A 26,961-nucleotide genomic window follows, 5' to 3' on the forward strand; every position below is an offset into this window, starting at 1 on the left:
ATTTGTCATAGAATACATGTATATAGGGACTGTTTAAAGCACATATTTATACGGTCAATTCCTTTAAGAGGGGAAAAAAGCTGAGTTGCACCATAAAGTTTGAGTTGATGCTTTTAGAAAATATGAGTTTGAGTATAATAATGAGCATGATTATTTAAAAAAAAAAAATCATTTCAATGACCTCTATTATAAGTGGTGACCTTGAGATCCCATCTATTCATCTTAACTTTTAAATAAAATCTAGAACACTCTCTCATACTTACAGATACTTCAGGGACTTGCCAACATTTATCATAGAGTTAAAAATTAACGTTGTCATAGGAGTTTTCTGTGAATGAAGTCTCAATTCTTCCAAATACTCCAAATCTTTAAAGGCTTCTTTGTTTAATGTCTCCAAATTGTTGGCATGGAGATCTCTACAAAAAAAAAGAATGGGTCCATAGTACATTGAAGCTCCACTTGCACTATCATTTTCTATTGAAATTGGTGTCGAAACTAATTTATCATTAAAACAAGAGGCTGTCACAACGACAGCAAACCGGATTTATTAACATTTATTTGTGTCCTGGCAATATCACAAGAACCATTACTGATGAATGGTGAAAGTGAAAATCGTCAATATCAAATTTGACCTCCATTTTGTCATCAGTATCAACATATTAAAATTTGAAAAAATTAGATTGAATGGTTCATGAGTAAATGCAACAACCTGAATGGAAACGCCATTTTACGATCTTTCAAGAACCATAACTCCTGAACGGTAAAAGTCAAAATCGTCATTATTGAACTTGACCTCTATCTTGTCATCAGTAACAACATATTAAAATTTCAAAAGCTTTGGTTGAATGTTTCATGAGAAAATGCACGGACACGACGGGAAAAACCATTTTTCAATCTTTCAAGAACCATAACTCCTGAACGGTAAAAGTCAAAATCGTCATTATTGAACTTGACCTCCATTTTGTCATCAGTAACAGCATATTAAAATTTCGGAAGCTTTGGTAGAACAGTTCATGCATAAATGCACGGACACGACTGGAAACTCCATTTTTCAATCTTTCAAGAACCATAACTCCTGAACAGTAAAAGTCAAATTCATCATTATTGAACTTGACCTCCATTCTTTCATTAGTAACAACATATTAAAATTTGGGAAGCTTTGGTAGAACAGTTCATGCGTAAATGCACGGACAACTCCATTTTTCAATCTTTCAAGAACCATAACTCCTGAACGGTAAAAGTCAAAATCCCCATTATTGAACTTGACCTTCGTATAGTTGTCAGGAATAACATATTAAAATTTTAAAAGCTTTGGTTGAACGGTTCATGAGTTAATGCACGGACAACATTTGATTGCCGCCCGGCCGCCCGCCGTACATCCCCAAATCAATAACCGACATTTTTGTCACAAAAATCCGGTTAATTAGAAAGATCATATTATAGGTTACATGTGTACTAAGTTTTAAGTTGATTGGACTTCAACTTCATCAAAAACTACCATGACCAAAAACTTTAACCTGAAGCGGGACAGACAGGCAAACGGACAATTGAACAGATGCACAGACAGAAAAAACATAGGTGGGGCATTAAAAAAAACAGATTATAATTTAAATTATTAAGCACTTGGTCCATATTGCTAGTCTCAAAGGGTATCATCAGGAAAGTAGTTAGTCCTTTATTACTGGCATAATTTATAACATACCTGGTAGCAGCCTGCTGATCAACAGGTTGCCTCACAAAAGGTACGGATTTATGAAATTCTCCATTTATAAATTTTCAAAAGATAATGAAAACAATAATTCCAAATTGACCTTTTCAAGCAAGCTGATCTCAAAACAATTTAGCTTTTCTTTCTATTTCTCTAAAGGAAGATGTGTATATTTGTTCTTCATGAAACAAGAACATAATTTGGAAGGCAAGTTTTGTTAGAACTTAAAACTATTAAAGAATTACTTTAGAATATTTTCATTATCTCTTATTTTCAATATAATCTTAAGTTTTCCACTCTTCTTTGAAAAAATCCATAAAACTTACAAGTGAATCAGTGTTGTCAAGTTTTCAAAGACACCTTTTGCTATTGAGGCTAAACTGTTCTGATGGATCTCCCTGAAACATAAATGACGCAATGAAAATACATGAATTTGATACTTTTCAATTACATTCAAGTAAAGTGTTTTTGTCCAATAATTCATCCACACAATGTAAAACTAACATTATTAACCAATCCCACCTGCAGAAAAGAGAACTTCAAATATTTCCCTAAATTGAGTGTATTTTTGTACACAGAAAAGAGCCATTAAAACATATTTTCAGTTATCAAATCACCAACTAATGGTGGCAAATCTTCAATACATTATAGGTAGTCATCCTTACAATAATGTTTCGAAATTAATATCCTGCAAATATGATAGACTGTACTTTGACCTATAATGGTTTACTTTTACATTTTGTGAATTGGATGGAGAGTTGTCTCATTGGCACTCATACCACATCTTCTTACATCTAGATCTAGAAATAAGCAAGGTTGTTGTCTATGACTCTGACAAAACAGACACCATCCAAAAGTGTGTTGTTACATGTCATTTTGCTGTATAATTTTGATTTCGAAAACAACAATAAAATAAGGCTAGCATTTTTAGACTTTCACCTTTAAATCTATGTTGTACTGAACATGCATGAAATCTTTGCCACTAGATGTTAATCAAGCCACAATCTGTCAATCCATCAAAGATTTATTGAAATTAAAATTTTAAAATTTCAGTAATTGACTTTAATTGATACTTACAACACCTTTATATTTGGAATACCAGAAAATGCATAGGGTTGTATATAGTCTAGGACATTATAGCTCAAGTTCCTGGAAGAAAATTATAAATATATATTACATAGAAAAAATGTTGTTTCAAAGATGAAGAGAAACATCAAATGTACCACAGCAATATTATGGAGAAATAAACAAAGAATATAGGCTTCAAATGAAAAGACTGAAGTCTCACAATAATATTGGGACAAAGTTCCCAATTAAGGTTACCGTAGAAAAATCAATGAAAAAAAAATCAAAAATTTAATGGGAAAATTTCAAGAACTTTTCATTCTATTAATGAGCTCAAAATCGTTAACTTTTTTTTTTTAGATCTACTTCCTCTTCTGGTCTTCTTTGCATGAGATTTTGAATAAAATGAAATTAATCAACATATCAACAAATATAGGAAGGAATTCAACACCAAATCATTTTTAATAATTGTTTGATATGAAAAACTAGAGGCTCTAAAGAGCCTGTGTTGCTCACCTTGGTATTTGTGAATTAAACAAAGGAAGCAGACAGTTCATGACAAAATTGTGTTTAGGTGATTGTGATGTGTTTGTACATCTTACTTTACTGAACATTCTTGCTGCTTACAATTATCTCTATTTATAATGAACTTGTCCGTGTAGTTTCAGTGGAAAATGTTAGTAAAAATTTACAAACTTTATGAAAATTGTTAAAAATTGATTATAAAGGACAATAACTTCTTAGGGGGTCAATTGACCATTTTGGTCATTTGACTTATTTTTGAGTCTTAAATTGCTGAACATTATTGCTGTTTACAGTTGATCTCTATCTATAATAATATTCAAGATAATAACCCAAAACAGCAAAATTTCCTTAAAATTACCAATTTAGGGGCAGCAACCTAACAACGAGTTGTCTGATTCATCTAAAAATTTCAGGGCAGATAGATCTTGACCAGATAAACAATTTTACACAATGTCAGATTTGCTCTAAATGCTTTGGTTTTTGAGTAATAACCAAAAACTGCATTTAACCTCCATGTTCTATATTTAGCCGTTGCGGCCATCTTGGTTGGTTGGTCGGGTAAAAAAACACAATTTTTAAACTAGATACATCAATGATGATTGTGGCCAAGTTTGGATTAATTTGGCCCAGTAGTTTCAGAGGAGAAGATTTTTGTAAAAGATCATGGAGATTTACGAAAAAAATGGTTAAAAATTGACTATAAAGGGCAATAACTCCTAAAGGGGTCAACTGACCATTTTGGTCCTGTTGACTTATTTGTAAATCTTACTTTGTTGAACTTTTTTGCTGTTTACAGTTTAAATCTATCCATAATAATATTCAAGATAATATCCAAAAACAGCAACATTTCCTTAAAATTACCAATTCAGGGGCAGCAACCCAACCAGGTGTTGTCCCATTCATCTTAAAATTACAGGGCAGATAGATCTTGACCAGATAAAAAATTTTACCCATTGTCAGATTTGCTCTAAATGCTTTGGTTTTTGAGTAATAACCAAAAACTGCATTTAACCTCCATGTTCTATTTTTAGCCATGGCGGCCATCTTGGTTTGTTGGCCGGGTAACAAAACACAAATTTTAAACTAGATACATCAATGATGATTGTGGCCAAGTTTGGATTAATTTGGCCCGGTAGTTTCAGAGGAGAAGATTTTTGTAAAAGATCATGGAGATTTACGAAAAATGGTTAAAAATTGACTATAAAGGGCAATAACTCCTAAAGGGGTCAACTGACCATTTTGGTCATGTTGACTTATTTGTAAATCTTACTTTGCTGAACATATTTGCTGTTTACAGTTTATCTCCATCTATAATAATATTCAAGATAATAACCAAAAACAGTAAAATTTCCTTAAAATTACCAATTTAGGGGCAGCAACCCAACAATGGGTTGTCTGATTCATCTAAAAATTTCAGGGCAGATAGATCTTGTCCAGTTAAACAATTTTTCCCATGTCAGATTTGCTCTAAATGCTTTGGTTTTTGAGTTATAAGTCAAAAACTACATTTTACCCCTATGTTCTATTTTTAGCCATGGCGGCCATCTTGATTGGTTGGCCGGGTAACAAAACACAAATTTTAAACTAAATACATCAATGATGATTGTGGCCAAGTTTGGTTTAATTTGGCCCAGTAGTTTCAGAGGAGAAGATTTTTGTAAAAGTTAACGACGGACGACAGATGACGGACGACGGACGACGGACGCCAAGTGATGAGAAAAGCTCACTTGGCCCTTCGGGCCCGGTGAGCTAAAAATGACCACATAACAGTGTTTCTTTGTTTACATTGAATATGACGTCATAACTTAAATAACGTTACAACTAAATCCCCAACAAATTAGAACCAATATCAGAAACGTTACGGTATTTCCATTTCTATTATCAACATGTTTGAATTAAAAAAAAATAATACCGACTTCGTCCCCATTCACAGGTAATGCCTGCCTCATATTTCTAGAAGAAATATGAATATAGATTTCAAATGGCCCCATCTCAAAAAGTTGAAAAACATGCAAATTTAACATTATACATGTTATATGTGGACACAAACATGTATGGATAGTATCCACCTCTCAAAAACAAAACTAGTTTGGTGAAATTTTATTTTGATGAATGAAAAGTTAAATTTCAAACTATCACTAAACAGGAAGTGGCTTTACTGCAGATCTGACAAGATGTGTTGAAATGACATGAAAATAAGCAGAGTGGAACAAAACATAAAAATTGTTACTGTTACTGATCATGGCAAGACTCACATATCAAATATCAGCGCAAAATCTAAAATCGTGTAGAAAACAAGTTCAGATAACTGAGATTTTCAACAGTTGACAGAATGACATAATGATGGAATGACGACCAAGGGTAAAACTTTATGACCTTGACATAATGATGGAATGACAACCAAGGGTAAAACTTTATGACCTTGACATAATGATGGAATGACGACCAAGGGTAAAAATTTATGACCTTGACATAATGATGGAATGACGGCCAAGGGTAAAACTTTATGACCTTGACATAATGATGGAATGATGACCAAGGGTAAAACTTTATGACCTTGACATAATGATGGAATGACGACCAAGGGTAAAAATTTATGACCTTGACATAATGATGGAATGACGACCAAGGGTAAAAATTTATGACCTTGACATAATGATGGAATGACGGCCAAGGGTAAAACTTTATGACCTTGACATAATGATGGAATGACGACCAAGGGTAAAACTTTATGACCTTGACGTAATGATGGAATGACGGCCAAGGGTAAAACTTTATGACCTTGACATAATGATGGAATGACAACCAAGGGTAAAACTTTATGACCTTGACATAATGATGGAATGATGACCAAGGGTAAAACTTTATGACCTTGACATAATGATGGAATGACGACCAAGGGTACAAATTTATGACCTTGACATAATGATGGAATGACGACCAAGGGTAAAACTTTATGACCTTGACATAATGATGGAATGACGACCAAGGGTAAAAATTTATGACCCTGACAACTTTATTGCAGGGCCATAACAATTATGAGTAAAGCATTCAGATGGAAAAGGATAACAGATTATTATGGAAACAGTTTAAGAATAGTGAACTTTAAAAGATGGAACATCAAAACACTTACAGATGTAGCTGTGGAGATTCTTTGAAGTTGTTCATATGTTGTACAGACAATCTTCTCAGCTGGTTGTTCTCTATACCACTGAATAAGTCATAAGAAAAAGATAAAAAAAACCATATTAATTATCAGTAGATTATTGTCTATCATACATTAAATAACAAATAAAATAATACATAATGTGTAAGGGTTCCTCGGTACCCAGTGTCTTGTCTACTTTTGCTGTTAATCACAAGGTCAACAAAAATGAAGAAAAAAATAATAAAAATATTCCTCTCGATACTATCTTTTGATTGCAAGAAGCTTCTGTCCAAGTTTGGTAAAAATCCAGAAAAGCTTATGAAACTTCTAAATGATTTAAAAACTTTAACTGCAGACAGTATGTAGTGTTAACTGGAAGAAAAACTAAGTCCATTTATATAAGTAAAATACAGAAAAAACGTAATTTTTATTTTACAAAATCTACTTCAAGATACAAGCTTTTGATCATGAACAAGCTTCTGTCCCAGTTTTAGTACAAATACAAGTTGGTTTAAGAAAGTTCTTTAATAAAATTTTAAATTCTGAATATTCAGTACTTATTCACTTAGGCATTTATAGACTAAAAAATATTTAAAAATTCAACATTGAGAAATTTCGGAAGGACTAACAACAAAATTTACTTACAAATATACTAGACTAGGCATACTGCCAAATCCTAATACAGGGAAATTTATGAAGGAATTGCCACCTAAACTCCTGAAAAATAATAAAATGTAAATACAATCTTTAAATATGATAATTTTCCTCATCTGTAATTCATTCTAAAATTGTAAACAAATTTCTCTTTGACTTCAGCCATCTAGCCAAATACATAGCAATTTTTTTTCACAATTCATTAAACTTTTTTGTCTTATAAATTTTCTGCAAGATCTTAACTTAATGCATTTGCTTATGTAAATAAATTATTTTTTAAATTTAGCAAAATCTTATTATTAAATATAACAACCCAAGATCTAAGTCAAAATGATTATGAATGTAATCAGACATAGAACAGTAAGGAATCAACAAAATAACTTACACACTTCTCAGATTTGGCCCATTTAAGAATCCATTTGGTATCCAGTAAATTTTGTTACCTGTCAGAGCCCTACAAAAAATCATTGAAACTTAGGTTATACTGTGAATTCGTTAATTTTCATGGGAAGCCATTTTTTGTGATAAAGGAAAACTTGCATATTTGGTGATATTTGATTTTGGGGTTTTGTCAAAGTCTACATACAAGTCTATATGCTTTATGTCAGTTTTTTGTGTTGTTTTTAGCAAAGTGTGACTTTTTTTTATGTCAAAGTGTTTTAATGATTTAACCTAAATGGTTTGTCATGGACTCTTCTTATTTCTTAAAGAACAAAGTTATCTTTATAAATATAATCTTATACAGTGAAACCATCCTTTGCTGTGTATGTTTACAGAATTCCAAGAAATAAACTTTTATAAATTCTCATTTTGCTCTGTTCCATGGGTGCAATTTTCCATTTTAAGAGTGTAAAATAAAATCAATATGACTTCCTTCTACTGAACAATTATTTTGGAAATAGCATACAAAAATCATAGGCAACTGTCTATTATTGAAGACTCTGGCTTTTTGCCCGCTTTATGCTTTTTCCCTTGGATTGCTGTCTCATTGATACCCAACATCTTATTTTATTCATGAGTATTCAAAACTACCATATGACCTAATACTTACACATGAGTAATTGAAGCTGGTAGACTCCCTTTAAAATTTGTCTTTATTTCTATGCTGTTAAACATCAAATTCCTGCGAGAGAAAAAAATTCCTACATAAATAATAATAAACAAGCAAAATATCTTCAACCCTATATTTTCAGAATAAAATCATTTAAGATTTTCAAATATCACATCCTTCCTATGATATAAGAAAATAAAACGCAGTTGGATCTCAAGGAACTAGTCTCAAATCAAGAACACCTGTGGTTATTCAGATTGTCCTCTGTTCTATCTGTACTTTGTATGGAATTTGGTATCCCTGTATGGAGTTTGGTAGCCCCGTATGGAATTTGGTGGCCCCTTATGGAATTTAGAAGCCCTGTATGGAATATGGTAGCCCTGTATAGAATTTGGTATCTTTTTTTGGTTTTGCCAAGTGTACTTCTGTAATTTTGTGTCATGAAGTTATAAATCAAATCCTATCTTCACAATCAATTTTGTCAATTTTACTTTGATAGTCTTTTCTACTTGACATATGGCAAATTGGGAGTTTTAAATACTGTAAATTCAGAAATTAATGCGAGGTTTTTATTATTGTGAAAAATGTGACTGAGTTGTAAACGCAATAATTTAAACTCTCATTTTGAAATATTTTATATGAGTTTAACAGGATTTTTCTCAACATCATAAAAATTAAAACCACATTTGAGTCTAAAATGACAAAATCGCAATATTAAATGCACGCAATAATTTCCGAATTTACAGTATGGAATAGACCCCGATCTATCATTAAAAGCCTAATATGTTCATCTCAAGTGAATCTTGTTTTTTTGAGCTGTTGTTTGATTTTTGTTCCAATAAAAAATTCACATTTCCCATTCCTAATAATTTGTTTATTATTGATCAACTTACAGTTCAGTTATCTGTGTATTGCCAAGATCTGGCATTGTTGTAATACCACTGTTTTCTATTGTGCTGAAAAAGAAACAGCACATTTAGAAAATTGATTTATTTTCACAATAGTACAGTACATTCCTGTTATTTGCATAGCCTATTTGTCAGATGAAATTATGCAATAAAGCGGAGTATGCTTATATCCGAAATGCCAAAATACGGAGTCAAATAACATCAGTGCAGATCAGTAAAGGAAATCCTGAAGAAAGATGAACGTCCATAATCCACTTACAACATATTGAATTATTATTTATTCTAATAAAAGTTATTTGTCTAGTGTCATGCATTTTATTTCATTGTTTATTCTTTCAATAAAGTTTATAAACACATTTAGTTTTAGTTTATTTATGTACCGACTTTTCCTTTACCTGAGATACGAAAATAAAATTGTTCTAAAAATAGATTTGTTTCTATGACCCGGATGTACAAATTATATTGTTACGCTTTGATTAAAACAAACTGTTGAACAATGCTACACAGTTTATAATCATTTGATACAATAAATGTGTAATGAACTGCCTTTAATATGCAGTATTTACCGATTGCACAGTGATGTAACACTGTTACTTTAACCTCGTTAGTTTCGGATATGCAAAGCAGTTAACAGGAAATGGGGCCCTGCACGGGTTATTTGCTGGACACAGGTGTTAAAAGTGAGACAATATAATAATTTTAAGTTAATGTTCTTTTCAAAAAATATTTAAAATGAAAGATTGATGTTGAAATTCTTCAACCATATATAAATGCCCTGTAATATTTAACATATGGAATGTAGATCACCCCTTGCCAAATTACGAGATTGCACATTGGGATAATCAAGGATTTGTATAGTTAACTATACAAATCCTTGGGATAATGATCGATCATTAGCAGGCATTATTGTTTTAAAAATATACCCAAAATGTAATCTATGAACAATGTTTGAAATGCAATCAATAATTAACACCTTTTGAGATAGAAGATCATAGAATGGTTGTGTTTTTACAACAATCAGCTGATTGACATTTTTATGACCTCGAGGCTTAAAATAGAATATGGGAAACTTTACCTGTGAACACAACGAGGCCTTTTTTATATTCATATAAACACGAAAGAAACTGTTTTAAAACTTTATTTAAATAACACAGAAGTAAATGTGAAAAAATATAAAAAATTATGATACATTCAAGAAAAATATACTTACCAAATTGCGGTTTCCGGTCAAAAATCTCGTCAGTTTTAACTAAGCATATCTAGCTGGCGATTATTTTCTATGCAATTAACCGAAATGCCACTTGTGGGGCTATGCATATAACCGTACAATTTAACATTAGATGAATGGGAAATGGTTTTGTGCAGGAGAAAAGTATGCAATTAACCGAATTATGCTATTAAGCGGTATGCAATTAAGTGGAATCTACTGTATATGCTTATACTTAATTACTGTGTCCTGTGCAACTGCTTTTGATAGGTCTGTGGAACAATCTCCCGAACAGTTTAAGACAATGCAAGTCCCTAGAGTGTTTTAAAATACAGCTAAAAACTCATTTTTATCGCATTGCTTTTAATTAGATTGAATTCTTTTCTTTTTTACAGGCTTTTTTTACTCTTTGTATTTCTTTTTAAAGTTTTTGCTTGTTCTGCATCTTTTTAGCCATATTATATTGTTAAATTTTAATTCTTTGTTTTAACATGAATTTCATATTGACCTTTTATTTCATGGTATGCATTTTTTATTTCAGTATTTGAATCTGACACGATGTATTTTTTATGTTTTATGTTAATATTGTCATTGATTTGTTTTAATTACCATGTGTATTTACAGGCCTTAGAGTAATTTTTATTTTTTATATAGGGCGCTTTATAAATTTTCATTATTATGTCTTCATTACCAGTACTAGTAGTTTTATGAGGGGCCAAAAATTGAGATAAAAATAAGTGTTTTAGTGTGAAATATTTATGGAATTGAGATTGGAGATTTGATCATTGACAATTCAAAAGATTTTTGTATATGCTTTCTTTTCAACTGTTCACCTATTTGGAAAGAAATTGTGAAATAGCCCATCTACTCTACCTTGACTTTAACACCAGCAAGAGTGATTTAACAGGTTGTACATATTTTAAAGGTGCATTATCTACCTCTATCAGATGCCTTTTCCCCACCAGGCACTTATTTTGATGAGACTGTCAACAAAGTGAGAGGTTTAGCACTATTAAACCAGATTTAATCCACCGTTTTCTACATTTGAAAATGCCTGTACCAAGTCAGGAATATGACAGTTCTTGTCCATTTGTTATTGATTTTTTTTGGCAATTGATTTTGCCATGTGATTAAATGGACTTTCTGATTAGATTTCCCTCTGAGTTCAGTATTTTGTGATTTTACTTTTTAGATGCAACCTTTAATCAGTCTTTATAAAAAAAATGCATGTAATTGATATAGAATATGTTGGAATATTAAATAACTTACAGTTTGGTTAAAGCTGTCAAGTTGACAAAAGTCTGACCAACAATAGCAAATGCACCACAATGTCTAATGTCTCTGAAAATATAAAAAACAAGAATGTGTCCACAGTACACGGATGCCCCACTCGCACTATCATTTTCTATGTTTAGTGGAACGTGAAATTGGAATAAATTCTCTAATTTGGCATTAAAATTAGAATGATCTTATCAAAAGGAACATGTATACTAAGTTTCAAGTTGATTGGACCTCTACTTTATCAAAAACTACCTTGACCAAAAACTTTAACCTGAAATTTGCACTATCATTTTCTATGTTCAGTGAACCGTAAAATTGGGGTCAAAACTATAATTTGGCATTTAAATTAGAAAGATCATATCATAGGGCACATGTATACTAAGTTTCAAGTTGATTGGACTTCAACTTCATCAAAAACTACCTTGACCAAAAACTTTAACCTGAAATTTGCACTATCATTTTCTATGTTCAGTGAACCGTAAAATTGGGGTCAAAACTATAATTTGGCATTTAAATTAGAAAGATCATATCATAGGGCACATGTATACTAAGTTTCAAGTTGATTGGACTTCAACTTCATCAAAAACTACCTTGACCAAAAACTTTAACCTGAAGCGGGACAGACGGACGAACGAACGAACGAACGAACAGACGGACGGACGAACGGACGCACAGACCAGAAAACATAATGCCCCTCTACTATCGTAGGTGGGGCATAAAAACAAGATAATAAAATATACCAGATATTTCCTGCTGAAAAAACATTGCCAACATGAATTGTCTTTCTTTGTTGAATGCCCAGATGAAAGTGTCAACATGGCGCTTCCGTTTGTTGACAAACGCGTCAAAATCAGAGGAAATTTACAGATTTAACAGGAATTTGAAACAAGGGAACACTTTTTTTGAAAGAATTGAAGCCAGACTTAGATGCTATTTTGACATAACATGCTGATTTGTGTACAAAAACACTTAAAATGGACATCGTTCAGAGTAAGGAATTTAGGAATTTGAGTGCATATTTCAACTTGTTTTTCATTGAAGTAACCCATTTATAACATGTACATAAATTCTAATGCACACAATTTAAAACAAGAATGTGTCCAAAGTACACGGATGCCCCTACTCAATCATTTTCCATGTTCCATGGATCGTGAAATAGGGTAAAAATCTAATTTGGCATTAAAATTAGAAGGATTACACTGTAGGGAACATGTGTACTCAGTTTCAAGTTGATTTGACTTCAATTTCATCAAAAACTAGTTGACCAAAAACTTTAACCTGAAACTTCCATTTTCATTTTCTATGTTAAGTGGACCGTGAAATTGGGGTCAAAAGTCTAATTTGGCTTTAAAATTAGAAAGATCATAGCATAAGCAACAAGTGTACAAAGTTATAAGTTGATAGGACTTCAGCTTCATCAAAAACTACCTAGACCAAAAACTTTAACCTGAAACTCCCATTTCATTTTTTATGTTCAATGGACCGTGAAATTGGGGTCAAAAGTGTAGTTTGGCTTTAAAATTAGAAGGATTACACTGTAGGGAACAAGTGTACTAAGTTTCAAGTTGATTGGATTTCAGCTTCATCAAAAACTACCTTGACCAAAAACTTTAACCTGAAACTCCAATTTCATTTTCTATGTTCGATGGACCGTGAAATTGGGGTCAAAAGTATAATTTGGCTTTACATTTGAAAGATCATAGCATAAGCAACAAGTGTACTAAGTTATAAGTTGATTGGATTTCAGCTTCATCAAAAACTACCTTGACCAAAAACTTTAATCTGAAGCAGGATGAACGAACAAACGAACGAACGGACAGACGGACGAACGAACGAACGAATGGAGCCACAGACCAGAAAACATAATGCCCCTCTACTATCATAGGTGGAGCATAAAAACATATTGCTCACCTCACTTGTAGAGCACTCACCTCAAAACAACTCATTTAAAAGAAAAAATTAAATTTAATGTCATAGTACAAACCTAACCATTATATTTGTAATAGTAAAGAATAATCATGAACACCTACATGAAGCATTCATTTTCAATCCCTAATCTAAGAATACATCGTAAATTGGTATCTAAACTAGAGGCTCTTTACCTTGGTCTATGTGCACATTAAACTATAAGGACACATACTTTTTTTTACAAACCTGAGTTTTGGTGATGGTGATGTGTTTGAAAATCTTACTTTACTGAACATTTTGGCTGCTTACAATTATCTGTATCTATAATGAACTTGGCCAAGTAGTTACAGTGGAAAATATATTGTAACAAGAATGTGTCCAAAGTACATGGATGCCCCACTGGCACTATCATTTTCCATGTTCCATGGACCGTGAAATTGGGGTCAAAAGTCTAATTTGACTTTAAAATAAGAAATATCATATCATAAGCATCAAGTGTACTAAGTTTGAAGTTGATTGGAATTCAGCTTCATCAAAAACTACCTTGACCAAAAACTTTAACCTGAAAATCCCAGTTTCATTTTATATGTTCAGTTGACCATGAAATTGGGGTCAAAAGTCTAATTTGGCTTTAAAATTAGAAAGATCATATCATAAGCAACAAGTGTTCTAAGTTTCAAGTTGATTGGACTTCATCTTCATCAAAAACTACCTTGACCAAAAACTTTAACCTGCGGACGAACAAACGAAGGGACAAACGAATGAACGGAGCCACAGACCAGAAAACATAATGCCCCTCTACTATCGTAGGTGGGGCATAAAAATTTACTAAATTTATGAAAATTGTTAAAAATTTACTATAAAGGGCAATAACTCCTTAAGGGGTCAACATGTTGACTTATTTATAGATCTTGCTATGCTTCTGGCCAGGTGAGCTAAAAATGAATTCATTTTAAATACTTACATCGCAGAAGTTGACACTGCAAACGTTTCTGATGATATGTTAGGAAAACTGTAATGTGCAACAGTTCTGAAAAAAAAGTGCAATTGCTCTTAAAATGTCATCAATGTTTGAACATGTACATGTATTAGGCAAGTTTTTTTTTATTTGTTGGTTTATAGACTTAACAAATATATCATCCCTGAAATATAAATAAAAATATCTCTGTAGTACCATTTCTTGAAATTAAAATCATGTTAAATAATTGCACATTATGTTCTAAGATGATACAAATCTCATATCTTAAATGTTGTTTGAGCAAATAACAAATGTTGTTTGAGCAAATAAGGCCATAATAAATAATAGGTTTGTTTGCCCAAACGCTACCTACCCAGAAAAAAGCTGCCTACTCAAACTCTTTTATTGTCCTGATTTGAAGAATTTTTTTTTTTTTAATCAAATAGGCATGAAGACTAATAAACATCTGATACTTCATTTTCTTTAAAAAAAAAAATTAAAAAAAAATGCAGTTTCAACCTTTGGGTAAGGTTTGGGCAAATCAAAATATTTTTAAGTGTGGCCTAACAAATGTTGTTTGAGCAAATAATATTGCAGATCGAAACCATGTATGGTAAAAGCTCATTACATTAAGTCTGTTTTCCATTTTAGTCAATATAGCTTAAGATTTTTCATCTCATGGAAATGGAGTCAGGACACATTTAAATGTGAAAGATGTCAAGTTTAGAACTAAGAAGCAAGGTAAAAAAAAATATATGTCTGATTAAGGTTACATACTTTAAAAAAATAGGGTAGGTAGATTGATTTTTCATTTCGCATTTTGTGACATGATTTTGAGTCGCGTGATTTCGTCTTGTTGTGGTCCTAGTTGATGATAGGCCCAGTTTACCTGTAATTCTAATGATTGGATTATTTCCCTTTTATATTGGTTGGAAAAAAATGGCAGTAAAGTGTTTATTTCATCACACAGTTGTGAATTTCCTTAAAACAGCTATTATTTTCATGATTGTGGACATAGGGATGTATCAGGCAACACTATCTTCACTTTTGACACAAGTTCAGTTTATTTTTCATTTTACAATGGTAATAAAAGGACTTAGGGTCGTCGCTCAAAATAAGGTCGGTAGGGTAACTGTAAACAGACATACATTTTTTTTGGCCTAACTGATATTCTTCAACATGTAAAACAAATTTGAAATTTTCTAGATTTTAACAAGAATGTGTCCTAAGTACACGGATGCCCCACTCACACTGTCATTTTCAATGTTCAATGGATCGTGAAATTGGAAAAAATCTAATTTGCTTGCTATTAAAATTAGAAAGATCAAACCATATAGGGAACATGTGTACTAAGTTTCAAGTTGTTTTGTCTTCAACTTCATCAAAAACTACCTTGACCAAAAACCTGAAACTCCCACTTTCATTTCCTATGTTCAGTGGACCATGAAATTGGGTTCAAAACTCTTATTTGGCTTAAAAATTAGAAAGATCAGATCATAAGCAACAAGTGTACTGAGTTTCAAGTTGATTGGACTTCAGCTTCATCAAAAACTACCTTGACCAAAAACTTTAACCTGAAGTGGGGCGAACGGACGCACAGACAAACGAACGGACAAACAAACAAAACGAAGGCACAGACCAGAAAACATAATGCCTCTCTACTATCGTAGGTGGGGCATAAGAATGTTTGTCTTTTTGGATACCAAAATTGAGCTGCTTGCAAAAGGATGAAACAGGCATAACTTTGACAAATATTTTAATGAAAGAATTTTCAACAAAAATTTAATCAAAAAGTTGGCCAGGGGGGGGGGGGGGGGGGAGGGGGGTTACGGGATTAAAGAGCTCTGATCCGAAAAAATATCAAATATTTTGATTTATTGTTTACTGAAAGTCCAATGGCAATTAGTATGGCGTTCATTAGCACTGAACTAGTATATATTTGTTTAGGGGCCAGCTGAAGGAAGCCTCTGGGTGCGGGAATTTCTCGCTACATTGAAGACCTGTTGGTGACCTTCTGCTGTTGTTTTTTTATTTGGTCGGGTTGTTGTCTCTTTGACACATTCCCCATTTCCATTCTCAATTTTATACTCATCTTTCCATACATGTTTTATAATTAGTGCTACATTTATTTATTACTGACTATAAACTAGCTATATAATAGCCAAACTAAGGAAAGTTGAACATGGGTCACAATACCAAACCTTTTGAAATAGGACAAATCTGTACTGTATAATAGATCTGCAGAGTGCCAAAAAATATCGAAAGGACCCGGTAGGTCTTTTCACCACCGAACACCACCGAACAACCAAAAAAATAATTTTTACATCTTTTTTTTGTTATTACATAAATATATATTAGGTCCGAGACCACAATTGTCGTCCCTTGATTTTCGTTGTTCACGAATATATAGTCCCTAGTGTTAACAGTGGGTTACTTGCCAATAATTTTTATACCCCTTCCAAATTTATTTCTCCATGTTTAATGCCTCAAATTGAAAGTAGGGGGGTGAAATTACACTGTAAAAAAATTTGGGTCCAGAATTTTACAGGAAAGTAGTGATTCGGTCCAGCTGAAAAAGGTTAAAAATTAGCACTTCGGAAGCTGTCAAAAGATTTCAAGACACCCTAAACACAAAATTGTCCATATTTTGAGTTTGAGGCGATGAAGTTTTCTATTATTTTGATATAATTTGTCCCAAAAGTAGTACAACACACTGTAAAAATTTCATTGAGAAAGCGCAGGTGGGATTTTTTTAATTTTCATTTATGTTCTAAAAGAAATGCACTACGAATTAATTGTGTTCTCGGACCATATATGTATAAAAGAGACCTAAAAACAATATTTTAAGCTATCAATTCTACAAATTTAAGATTAAGAGACCAAATATCAACATCGAACAGACAAAGAAAGTCTATAATATTAACTCAAACGTCAACCACTGGATACCTCAAATATTTGTTTTCTTCATTTTACTTATTCTTTTATAAAATAGTTATACTAATAATAAGAAAAGAGACAATGTTTAAATACTTTACAAATTTAGATATTTGATATATATAAGTATAAAAGTCCGAGGTAATAGATGTCAAATGATTCTTCACACACAATGTAATCCGGAAAATAGTGATGAATCTGGTAGGTTTTCTGTATATTGATTATCGAATTTTTCAGAAAAATGACGCTCATAAAAATAAAAATAAATGTTAAATGATATGTAATTTGATTGATTTTATCGTTTTATTGTATAAAATCACTGATTTTCTTAGTGGTTGATGCCTTTTTGGGTGTTCGGCGGTGTTCGGTGGTTTGTGGTGGTGTTCAGTGGTGAAAAGACCCACCCGAAAGGACCTAAGCTACAGTTCTGCAGCTATCTATAATACCTAAAACACGAGGTCCAAATTGCCAGCTGTTATAGGGTAAAAACGACATATAAAAAAATTCAACTTTATATATAGCTAATATTGGACAATGTTGTTGATTAGAAATTACACCACATATTACCAAAATTAACAAGTTCCGGGTCGAATCTGATACTGATACCAATAGTAAATTCACTTGTTATCTATTACCTTGTTTGTACTTTCCGCATCTGACAGGTACACCACCAAACGGTGTATTTATGATTTTGCTGTATATATGGGTCATAACCACAGGGTTGACCTCACTAAATTCAACCACTTTCACATTGTTCCCTATTTTAGTATTTTACTCAGTATGACTTTCTAGGATGACAATACGAATACTAAAAATCTGGACTAAATAAAAGGCTGCTCCATTCTTGCTTCATGATTCCCTATATAATCAACCAAATTTGTCCAACAAAAGGTGGGCCCGCTCCCCACTGGATCCGCCTATGATTATCTACTAATGCATTTAAGGTTCATCATAAGGAATTGAAAAATATGGCCGTGTTTACACCTCCAAAATTACTATGAGTACAGACAAACTGGTACATCCAGGAAAGTTTTAAGGCATGGCAGGAACTAGATATATAAAAGTTATATGAAGTCTACGTTTCAGAAAATTAAAAACTTACCTGGATTTTGATGTTCATTTTTTTCCAGTCTGCAGAAGATAGCAAAATAAACAAACACCCGAGTTTCATTTGATACGGTCCACTCAGTTACACAGTTTATACCTGTTAAATCACCTATTGTTTACAGGTGTCTATTGTCCATCTATTGTCCATTTAAATCAATACTACTCACAACATTGATTATATGAGGGGAGCTTCTCAATCGTTTTCACTACTTAGTTAATTTTTGCACCTTCTGCAGGAACGAAAAAAAATGGATAGCAAAATCTAGAAAAGTTTATAATTTTCTGAAACATAAAATGCATTTAAAATTTATATATCTAGTTCCTGCCATCCCTTAAAACTGTTGCAGGTATATAGGTTACTCTGTACTCAGAGTAAAATTTGGGGTGTAAATACGGCCATTTTAGCCAAAAGGTTATGATGAACCTTAATGTTCATGTGGACCCTATTGCTAAAATGGCCGTATTTTCACCTCAATATTTCCTCTGAGTATAGACAAACCTGTTCATCAGGAAAAGTTTTAAAGCATAGCATGCATCATAGCATGTATAGATTCTAGCAGAAAATTATCTTGTGCCGTTGTGGTGTACATCAGTAGGACAACCGGATGTGCCTTTTCGGCCAAAATGTGATTCGGCGGCGCTCAGTAGTCCTACGCCGAAAATTGGACTATTTTGCGTCGGCCGACGTCAACTGAAAAATGGCGCGCTTTTGTATTTTTTTAAAATTCGTTTGCGGCAAAGTGCGGACGATAAATACTGTCGATTTTAAGCATATCTACATGAGAAAAATATATGAGTTTACATATTATTTTCATTTTTTATCATTGAAACATAAGGAAATCTTATTTTTTTTCATCTGAACATAGAATTTCGGATTTTGATTTTCTGCACTATAGGATTAAATGGCTATATCAAAAATGGGAACAAAAAAATACCTATCCTTCGAATTGCTAAAAATTTTTACAACCTATTCTCGCGAGTTTTTGGCATCGAAATTCGTAAAGAACAGAGGTGTCCAAGCCAGGGCAAAAATTTGTTCCCATTTTAAAGTAGGGGTCTCAATCTTTTATAGGTTTTTCCTTGCATGGTCGGTAGATTTGAAAATTGGAAGAGTTTCTGTTTTTAAAGTAAATATTTATTCAAATATCATGAAAAGGTGAATCATTAGGTATAAAACCACTTTAAATATAGCAGTTTGTGTCACTGAATTGTAAAATTATAGATTTTTTTCGAAATTGAAGAAGGCGCCATTTTTGGCTATTTTTCCATTACGTCTATTGATATGCTAAAATTATGAGGTGTTTCTAAAAAATCTCCGACTCAATTTTTTTAAAACTTTCATATGCTAATCTTTGGTATAAAATGTATGTATTTTGAAAAAATTAGGCACTTCTATCGAGTAGAAATTGAGAATGGTCACCTTTACTTTGTATGTCCCAACTATGGGGGCCCTGTTCCTCCCTTTACCTTGTTTCTGAAGAACACGATAGTAATTCATCTCTCGAAAAAATTATCCACTAAAAATAGTTGAAACATATCAAATATATGTTAAGACATCAATAAATTTTACTGGATGTGATTAATTAAGCAGAATTGCCGGAATCGACCTCAACCGAAGTTGTGTCAGTATATAGATAAACGTTGTCAATTTCCGGCGCCGAAAATGCCAACGTAAAATGTCATTAAAAGTTGGATTCTTTTCTTCTTTGTAGCAATTTTGTTAATCTTAATGCCAAGGAAGGCATGCAATATCTTGAATCCATACCAACGTTATACCATACTTGGTACCCTAGAGTGTTAGGCTTACACATCATTGGACCCCGACTGATTTGTTGTCATTTTGCAGTTTCTTGGGGCATTGACATACTGACTATCAATATATCTATGCATAGGAGGGATGACCAATTCTATTCAAAGTAGGTGGTGGGAATTCAAAAGAAATCCTGGTCCGTTCACAATAGTACTTCAGTGGCAGATCCAGAACTTTTCCTAAAGGGGGGGGGGGGGGGGGGGGGGGGGCGCTCCAGTCATGCTTCAATGATTCCCTATATAATCAACCAACTTTTTCCCAGGAAAGGGGGGGGCCCCCCCTGGATCCGCCTATGTACTTGTTCTCCCTGGCTGCTTTGCCCTTATACCCATTCGCCCTGTTCTTTTTTTTTTATTTTGTTGTCCTCTTTAATGTAAATTATTTGAATGAAGTATGTAAAATTTGGTTGACAATTTTGTGCATAAACCACATACGCCAAAGCGTTGGAGATTTTGTCTGGATTGACTATTCATTTGCATCCATTGCTACACATGCATTTATTTCTAAATATATTTTCACTTTTGCATACAGATGCATAATATTCCTTTTCAGCCTGTCTTGTGTCATGTAACAGGGTCTTTTATACATGTGGCTCACTAACTGCTTTTTGTTCAAATTAATCTTTTTAGACATTTGATATCTGGTGGAGAGTTGTCTTATTGGCATTGATCATACCCCAACTTTCTAATTTTCATATTACTGAAAGGTAACTGTATTTATTACCTTAAATTGAATAAATAACTACTTACAAAAAACAATTCCACATGTAAAAAAAATAAATGAAATATAATTTCAAATGATACAATGTAGCTAGCCTTATGGAATATTTTGTATGTTGTGCATCTCTTTTCTCCTTTTAGTGACGGGGGGCCTATTTTGTATGGTTGGCTGCTTCATATCTGGTGATGGAATATACATTTAGTTATGCAGTGTTGAATACTGGTCCCCACCCCCTAATTGATAGGAATAAACAAAACAAAAATTATTTCACTCAATCTCAACAACAAGGCAAAAGTGAAGTAAATCAATATAAGCATACTACTGGTTCTGCCCGTTTTCTGCTCTTTGGTTGGGTTGTTATCTCTTTGACACATTGCCCATCTATATTCTCAATTTTAAAGATTATTCAAGTATGTGATATGTGATAAATATCCAAAAATGAACTTATTTGATAAAATTCAGCCTTGATCCACAATTTCTTGAAAAAGTACCAAAGCAAAATACAACATGTTGGTACATGTCTAATTTACCAGGAAAAAAGTCGAATAATTCTGGAATGGCAAAACTTGAATTTGCCCAAAACTAAAAGCGAGCTTTTTTAAATTACACTCATGCAAAATAAAAGGGAAACACTTGAGGCCAGAGGGAAGATATAATATTTGATTGTCAGAAGTATAAAATAAACGTGGAATCTTATTAAGTATATAACAGTGAAATTGCTTAAAACAAAATATTCATGAAAACAACTGAGTCAATAATCTGATTTTTTTTAATAAATATGGTGACATTTCACTTCTGCACTTTTTAATGTTGATGAGTCTCACATATTTAAAAAATCCTCTTGTTACTAAACTTTGGAGCCCATAGTCTGTTAAACTTTCATTTATTAAATCCTGCATTAGTTCAACAAAAATGTCCGCTTATAACCACTTGAACCACCTCGGATACCATTCTGTACATGAATATATCTCTCATAACAAATTTCATATAAATTGCTGATTCCAGGTATCAAAATTTTTATCCTCCAGTAAAATTATTCCTCTGACAGGATGTGTTGTCTACTGAAAATGAAATTTTTTGTTATTAAATTAAGTTTGTTAATTCAATCAAAAAGTAATGAAGAATGATAATTATAATATATTGTATTTCATTGTTATTGCCATCTATGACCTCAATACAGTCTGCTCAAGTCATTCTCTTATCTAAAAAAACCAGATGATTGAAAATTTCTTGCTATTGCACAATACTTAATATAATAATTTTGGATCCTGATTTGGACCAACTTGGAAACTAGGCCCATAATAAAAAATCTAAGTACATGTTTAGATTCAGCATATCAAAGAAGCCCAAGAATTCAATTTTTGTTAAAATCAAACTTAGTTTAATTTTGGACCCTTTGGACTTTAATGTAGACCAATTTGAAAACGGGACCAAAAATTAAGAATCTACATACAGTTAGATTTGACGTTTCGAAGAACCCCAATTAATCAATTTTTGATGAAATCAAACAAAGTTTAATTTTGGACCCCGATTTGGACCAACTTGAAAACTGGGCCAATAATAAAAAATCTAAGTATTTTTTTAGATTCAGCATATCAAAGAACCCCAACTTGGCCAAGGATTCAATTTTTGTTAAAATCAAACTAAGTTTAATTTTGGACCCTTTGGACCTTAATGTAGACCAATTTGAAAACAGGACCAAAAATTAAGAATCTACATACACAGTTAGATTCGGCATATTGAAGAACCCCAATTATTCAATTATTGAAGAAATCAAACAAAGTTTAATTTTGGACCCTTTGGGCCCCTTATTCCTAGACTGTTTGGACAAAAACTTCGAAAATCAATCCCAACCTTCCTTTTATGGTCATAAACCTTGTGTTTAAATTTCATAGATTTCTATTGACTTATACTAAAGTTATGGTGCGAAAACCAAGAAAAATGCTTATTTGGGCCCCTTTTTGGCCCCTAATTCCTAAACTGCTCTGACCTCAACTCCCAAAATCAATCCCAACCTTCCTTTTGTGGTCATAAACCTTGTGTTTAAATTTCATTGATTTCTATTTACTTATACTAAAGTTATTGTGTGAAAACCAAGAATAATGCTTATTTGGGCCCTTTTTTGGCCCCTAATTCCTAAACTGTTGAAACCAAAACTCTCAAAATCAATCCCAACCTTTCTTTTGTGGTCATAAACCTTGTGTCGAAATTTCATAGATTTATATTGACTTAAGGATGTACTAAGGTGAGGTTAGGTGAAAATTAATAAATCAAGAATTTAAAATTGATACTATAAGCTGGTAGAAGATTCGTTTAGGATAAAAATAAGCTAAAAGTATTGATAGGTCATGGACCTCCTTTTCGAGATATTTGAGATTTAAAATTTGGCGGGAAAAGACTGACTGGGACTTTTACCTTATATTTGCATTGATATTATTTGGGTCTCAAAACAAAAGAAAAAAAATAAAGAATCTTCCAAAATTTTGGTAAATGACCTTTCATGAGCTATTAAGTCTAATATGAAAAAATGAATGAGTGTTATGGGGCAAAATATTTTACCTTGTATTGTATGGAAAAACACCAAGGAGTCCGAACATTTGACATGAATTCCAAAACCTCACCTAAGTACATCCTTAAACTAAAGTTATAGTGCGAAAACCAAGAAAATGCTTATTTAATTCCTAAAATGTTGGGACCAAAACTTCCAAAATCAATCCCAACCTTCCTTTTGTGGTTATAAACCTTGTGTTAAAATTTCATAGATTTCTATTGACTTTTACTAAAGTTTTATTAAACTAAAAGTATTCGGATGACGACGACGCCAACGTGATACCAATATACGACCAAAAAAATTTCAAATAAAAATGGTCAGATTTATTAAAACGCTTCCTTTGCATGGATATGATGCACATCATGTAAGAGTTAATTCCCTTATATTGTTTTTTTTTTTTTTATCATAAATTAAATTTAAATTATGGTACCCTTCATTCTTGAAATTAGGTTTTAAATCCAAATGTAACTATCTTGACATTTATACAGCATAGATAACAGAATAAAATCTTTAAACTATTAAAAGAATACCATTCGGCCTTAAACATGTTAAAGTCTGTGTATGCTGTGTATGATTCTTTTACCTATATCTCATTAATTATAATTTCCATCCTCAATTTATTCCATTGGCAACTTTTATATATAAAAAAGAATAATTTAGTATTTAACTATGTCTGACTGTTAAATGTAGATATTTTCAGTCTATTCCCTTATCATGCTTATGAAAACAGTCTGCATACCATGTATATTATGTTTTTGTTTCATATTTGTGGGATTGAAATCATATATAGCACACTGTAAATAACTGACTGTTTTTACCCTAAACAGACACTTTTGGATTACTTACCCTTAATATATTCTAGTCCTATTGTTTTCTATCAAAATCATTTTGCTTTCATCATTACTGGACACTGGTCGTTGACATTCCATTTGATTACTGTTTTCTTGTTGTATGTATATCACACATACACATGTACATGTACAAGTGTTTTTTGTTGATATATAAAAGTCCTATGTATTGAATTTTTGATTCTATTCATAGTGAACATCTTTCTCCTTCCTGTAAATATAAAGCAAATGTACATACAATTACTAAATAAATTATATACTAAATTATTCAAAGCAAAATTAAACTTTGCATAAATGTTATTATCAACACATTAAATTTGCCATATGAATTACCAAGAAAATACATGTTTTTACTAAGTATTATAAATAATTATGCCTCAAGCATTTTCCTCAATACATAAAAGTTAAAGGCAATAATGGGCAAAGAAAATATTTCCAAGTCTTGAAAATTTATTTTTTATGTATAATATAAAAAAAAGAAGATGTGGTATGATAGCCAATGAGACAACTATCCACAAAAGACCAAAATGACACAGACATTAACAACTATAGGTCACTGTACAGCCTTCAACAATGAGCAAAGCCCATACCGCATAGTCAGCTATAAAGAGCCCCGATAAGACAATGTAAAACACATTGAAACAATTCAAACGAGAAAACTAACGGCCTTATTTATGAAAAAACGAAGAACAAATATGTAACACATAAACAAACGACAACCACTGAATTACAGGCTCCTGACTTGGGACAGGCACATACATAAATAATGTGGCGGTGTTAAACATGTTAGATAACAATGTTTAATATCATAACATGGAGCAGATTTGAGTGTTAACAATCCTTTCATTAACTTTTTTATATTCAATTATATTATAGTGTACATAAATATCATAACATGTACAATACAAGCTAAAATTATATACATTTTGGGGGCACTCATAACCCAGTTTTTCTCAATTAAAATCATGGAACCACCACTGTCATGACTATTGAGACCTTGTTGGAAAAAAATTGGTTGATTATATAGGGACTGAAGCATGACTGGAGCCCCCCCCCCCCCCCTTTTATGAAAAGTTCTGGTTTTGCCACTGAAATTTGTTAGTTTCTGGTCTGACATGTAAATGTATGTCACTGTGTAAGCTCTCAAATGGGTGACGGGTGATTGGTTAATTACAATGGGGATACTACATGTATCTGGTTTATTTTTTTATAAATGGGAAAGAAGAGTATGGATAGTGAACCCCCATTGTCAGAAACAAGTGCCTATAATCCCTTTCCTTTGTATTGTATCAATTTGTGTTCATAAAAGATTTAATTTTTATAGATAAAATATTAAACTTGAGTGTACAAGACAAGACAAGACAAATACATGTACTTTATTAGAGTGTACATGTATTATATAAAAGAAATCAGGGACATATAAAAGTTCAAAATTCTTTATTTTCCAATTAAGGGCCCCTGATGGGCAATAATGACAACAATACACAATACATTCTGATTCTTAACCATGTTAACACATAAACATATAATGAGTTTTGTCTCTTGCTTGTTCATGTTGTTATAAGTGTCAAAAGTGTTGGCTGTTATGTTTTATTGTTGTTTTGTTTTGTATATGTTTTTGTTCATGTGTTTCAGCGATGATCCTTTTGTACTGGATTTTATCCTGAATAAAATTAGTTAGATAGTTAGTTTATAATGAAGATAAAATTAATTGTTCCCAGATAAAATGGGAATTTATTTATATAAGACCAGGTATAAAGTAGCCAAGAGTTAAAGTGAATATGTCTTACATTCTAATGATTTAGTACATGGACGTCTTTGACATGCAGCAAAATTCATGGAGTACCCACCCACCCCACCCCCTTTTTTATAGAACTTACAGTCGGCATGAAACATTATCACCCACGCTTTGAAATTTGATTCGTTTTGGTCCGTATTTGCAGTTTCATGTTTACAATGTTCACAAAGTGATAGCGTAAATTATTTCCAGGGAGATCGTGAAGAACACTTTTTTTAATTTTGTCTGTCCAGTTTGAAAACGGATGTTGACAGTGGGTATAATATTTCCGGAGACAAGGGCGGATACCCCAGACCGAAATCCGAATGTAATTAAATAATAGAAGTGATAAATAGTAAATTCATTAAATGAAAAGGAAATGATGAAAACTTGGATTTCAGATCATTTCAATATTCATGTTTCATATTATTTTACACTTTATTTTTGCCGTTTAAATCATTTCTTGGGATACGACTTCTTTTAAAATAATTACCTGCAATATCTGGAATAAAGCTTTATCTTTTATGTTGTGTGGCACAAAGTTTAAGCATCCAATAATGTCATGAATGCAACTTTCAACGAGGAATGCCAAATCCGACGTCAAATAATGGCCGCCATTACGTGTTGACAACGTCGTCTAGTGAACCGTATCACTGAGCGCCGAAATCCTTACTCAGGCGCTTCCGGTTGTCCTACTGCATGGTGTATGCACGGCTATATATCTTGAAATTTATGAGTTACCAGTAGCTTTATCGCCAGGTACGGGGGGGTCCATTTGACTCAAACGAAAAGCAAACATTA

At 32.4% G+C, this 26,961-nt stretch overlaps 1 protein-coding gene and 1 long non-coding RNA gene across 3 annotated transcripts in view; both read right to left on the bottom strand.

Annotated features, from left to right (window-relative positions):
- The window catches only part of LOC139482161 (uncharacterized), a 114,864-nt gene that overhangs the window by 76,614 nt on the left and 11,289 nt on the right, over nucleotides 1–26,961 (bottom strand). For both annotated transcript variants that reach the window (XM_071265861.1, XM_071265862.1), the window contains exons 3-12: nucleotides 14,420–14,485; nucleotides 11,536–11,607; nucleotides 9,045–9,107; nucleotides 8,152–8,223; nucleotides 7,486–7,554; nucleotides 7,092–7,163; nucleotides 6,432–6,509; nucleotides 2,786–2,857; nucleotides 2,035–2,106; nucleotides 264–416 (exon numbers count right to left, since the gene is read on the bottom strand). In XM_071265861.1, coding sequence (XP_071121962.1) covers nucleotides 264–416; nucleotides 2,035–2,106; nucleotides 2,786–2,857; nucleotides 6,432–6,509; nucleotides 7,092–7,163; nucleotides 7,486–7,554; nucleotides 8,152–8,223; nucleotides 9,045–9,107; nucleotides 11,536–11,607; nucleotides 14,420–14,485 — 789 coding nt within the window. The remainder of the gene's footprint in view (nucleotides 1–263; nucleotides 417–2,034; nucleotides 2,107–2,785; nucleotides 2,858–6,431; nucleotides 6,510–7,091; nucleotides 7,164–7,485; nucleotides 7,555–8,151; nucleotides 8,224–9,044; nucleotides 9,108–11,535; nucleotides 11,608–14,419; nucleotides 14,486–26,961) is intronic.
- Nucleotides 21,736–26,531, bottom strand: LOC139482153 (uncharacterized). Its single transcript, XR_011654778.1, has 3 exons — nucleotides 26,264–26,531; nucleotides 24,382–24,594; nucleotides 21,736–22,045 (listed from the first exon to the last, which is right to left on the bottom strand). It is a non-coding gene; the product is annotated as an uncharacterized lncRNA (long non-coding RNA).

Source organism: Mytilus edulis, chromosome 7 (genome assembly GCF_963676685.1).
Source record: "Mytilus edulis chromosome 7, xbMytEdul2.2, whole genome shotgun sequence".
Taxonomy (NCBI): Eukaryota; Metazoa; Mollusca; class Bivalvia; order Mytilida; family Mytilidae; genus Mytilus; species Mytilus edulis.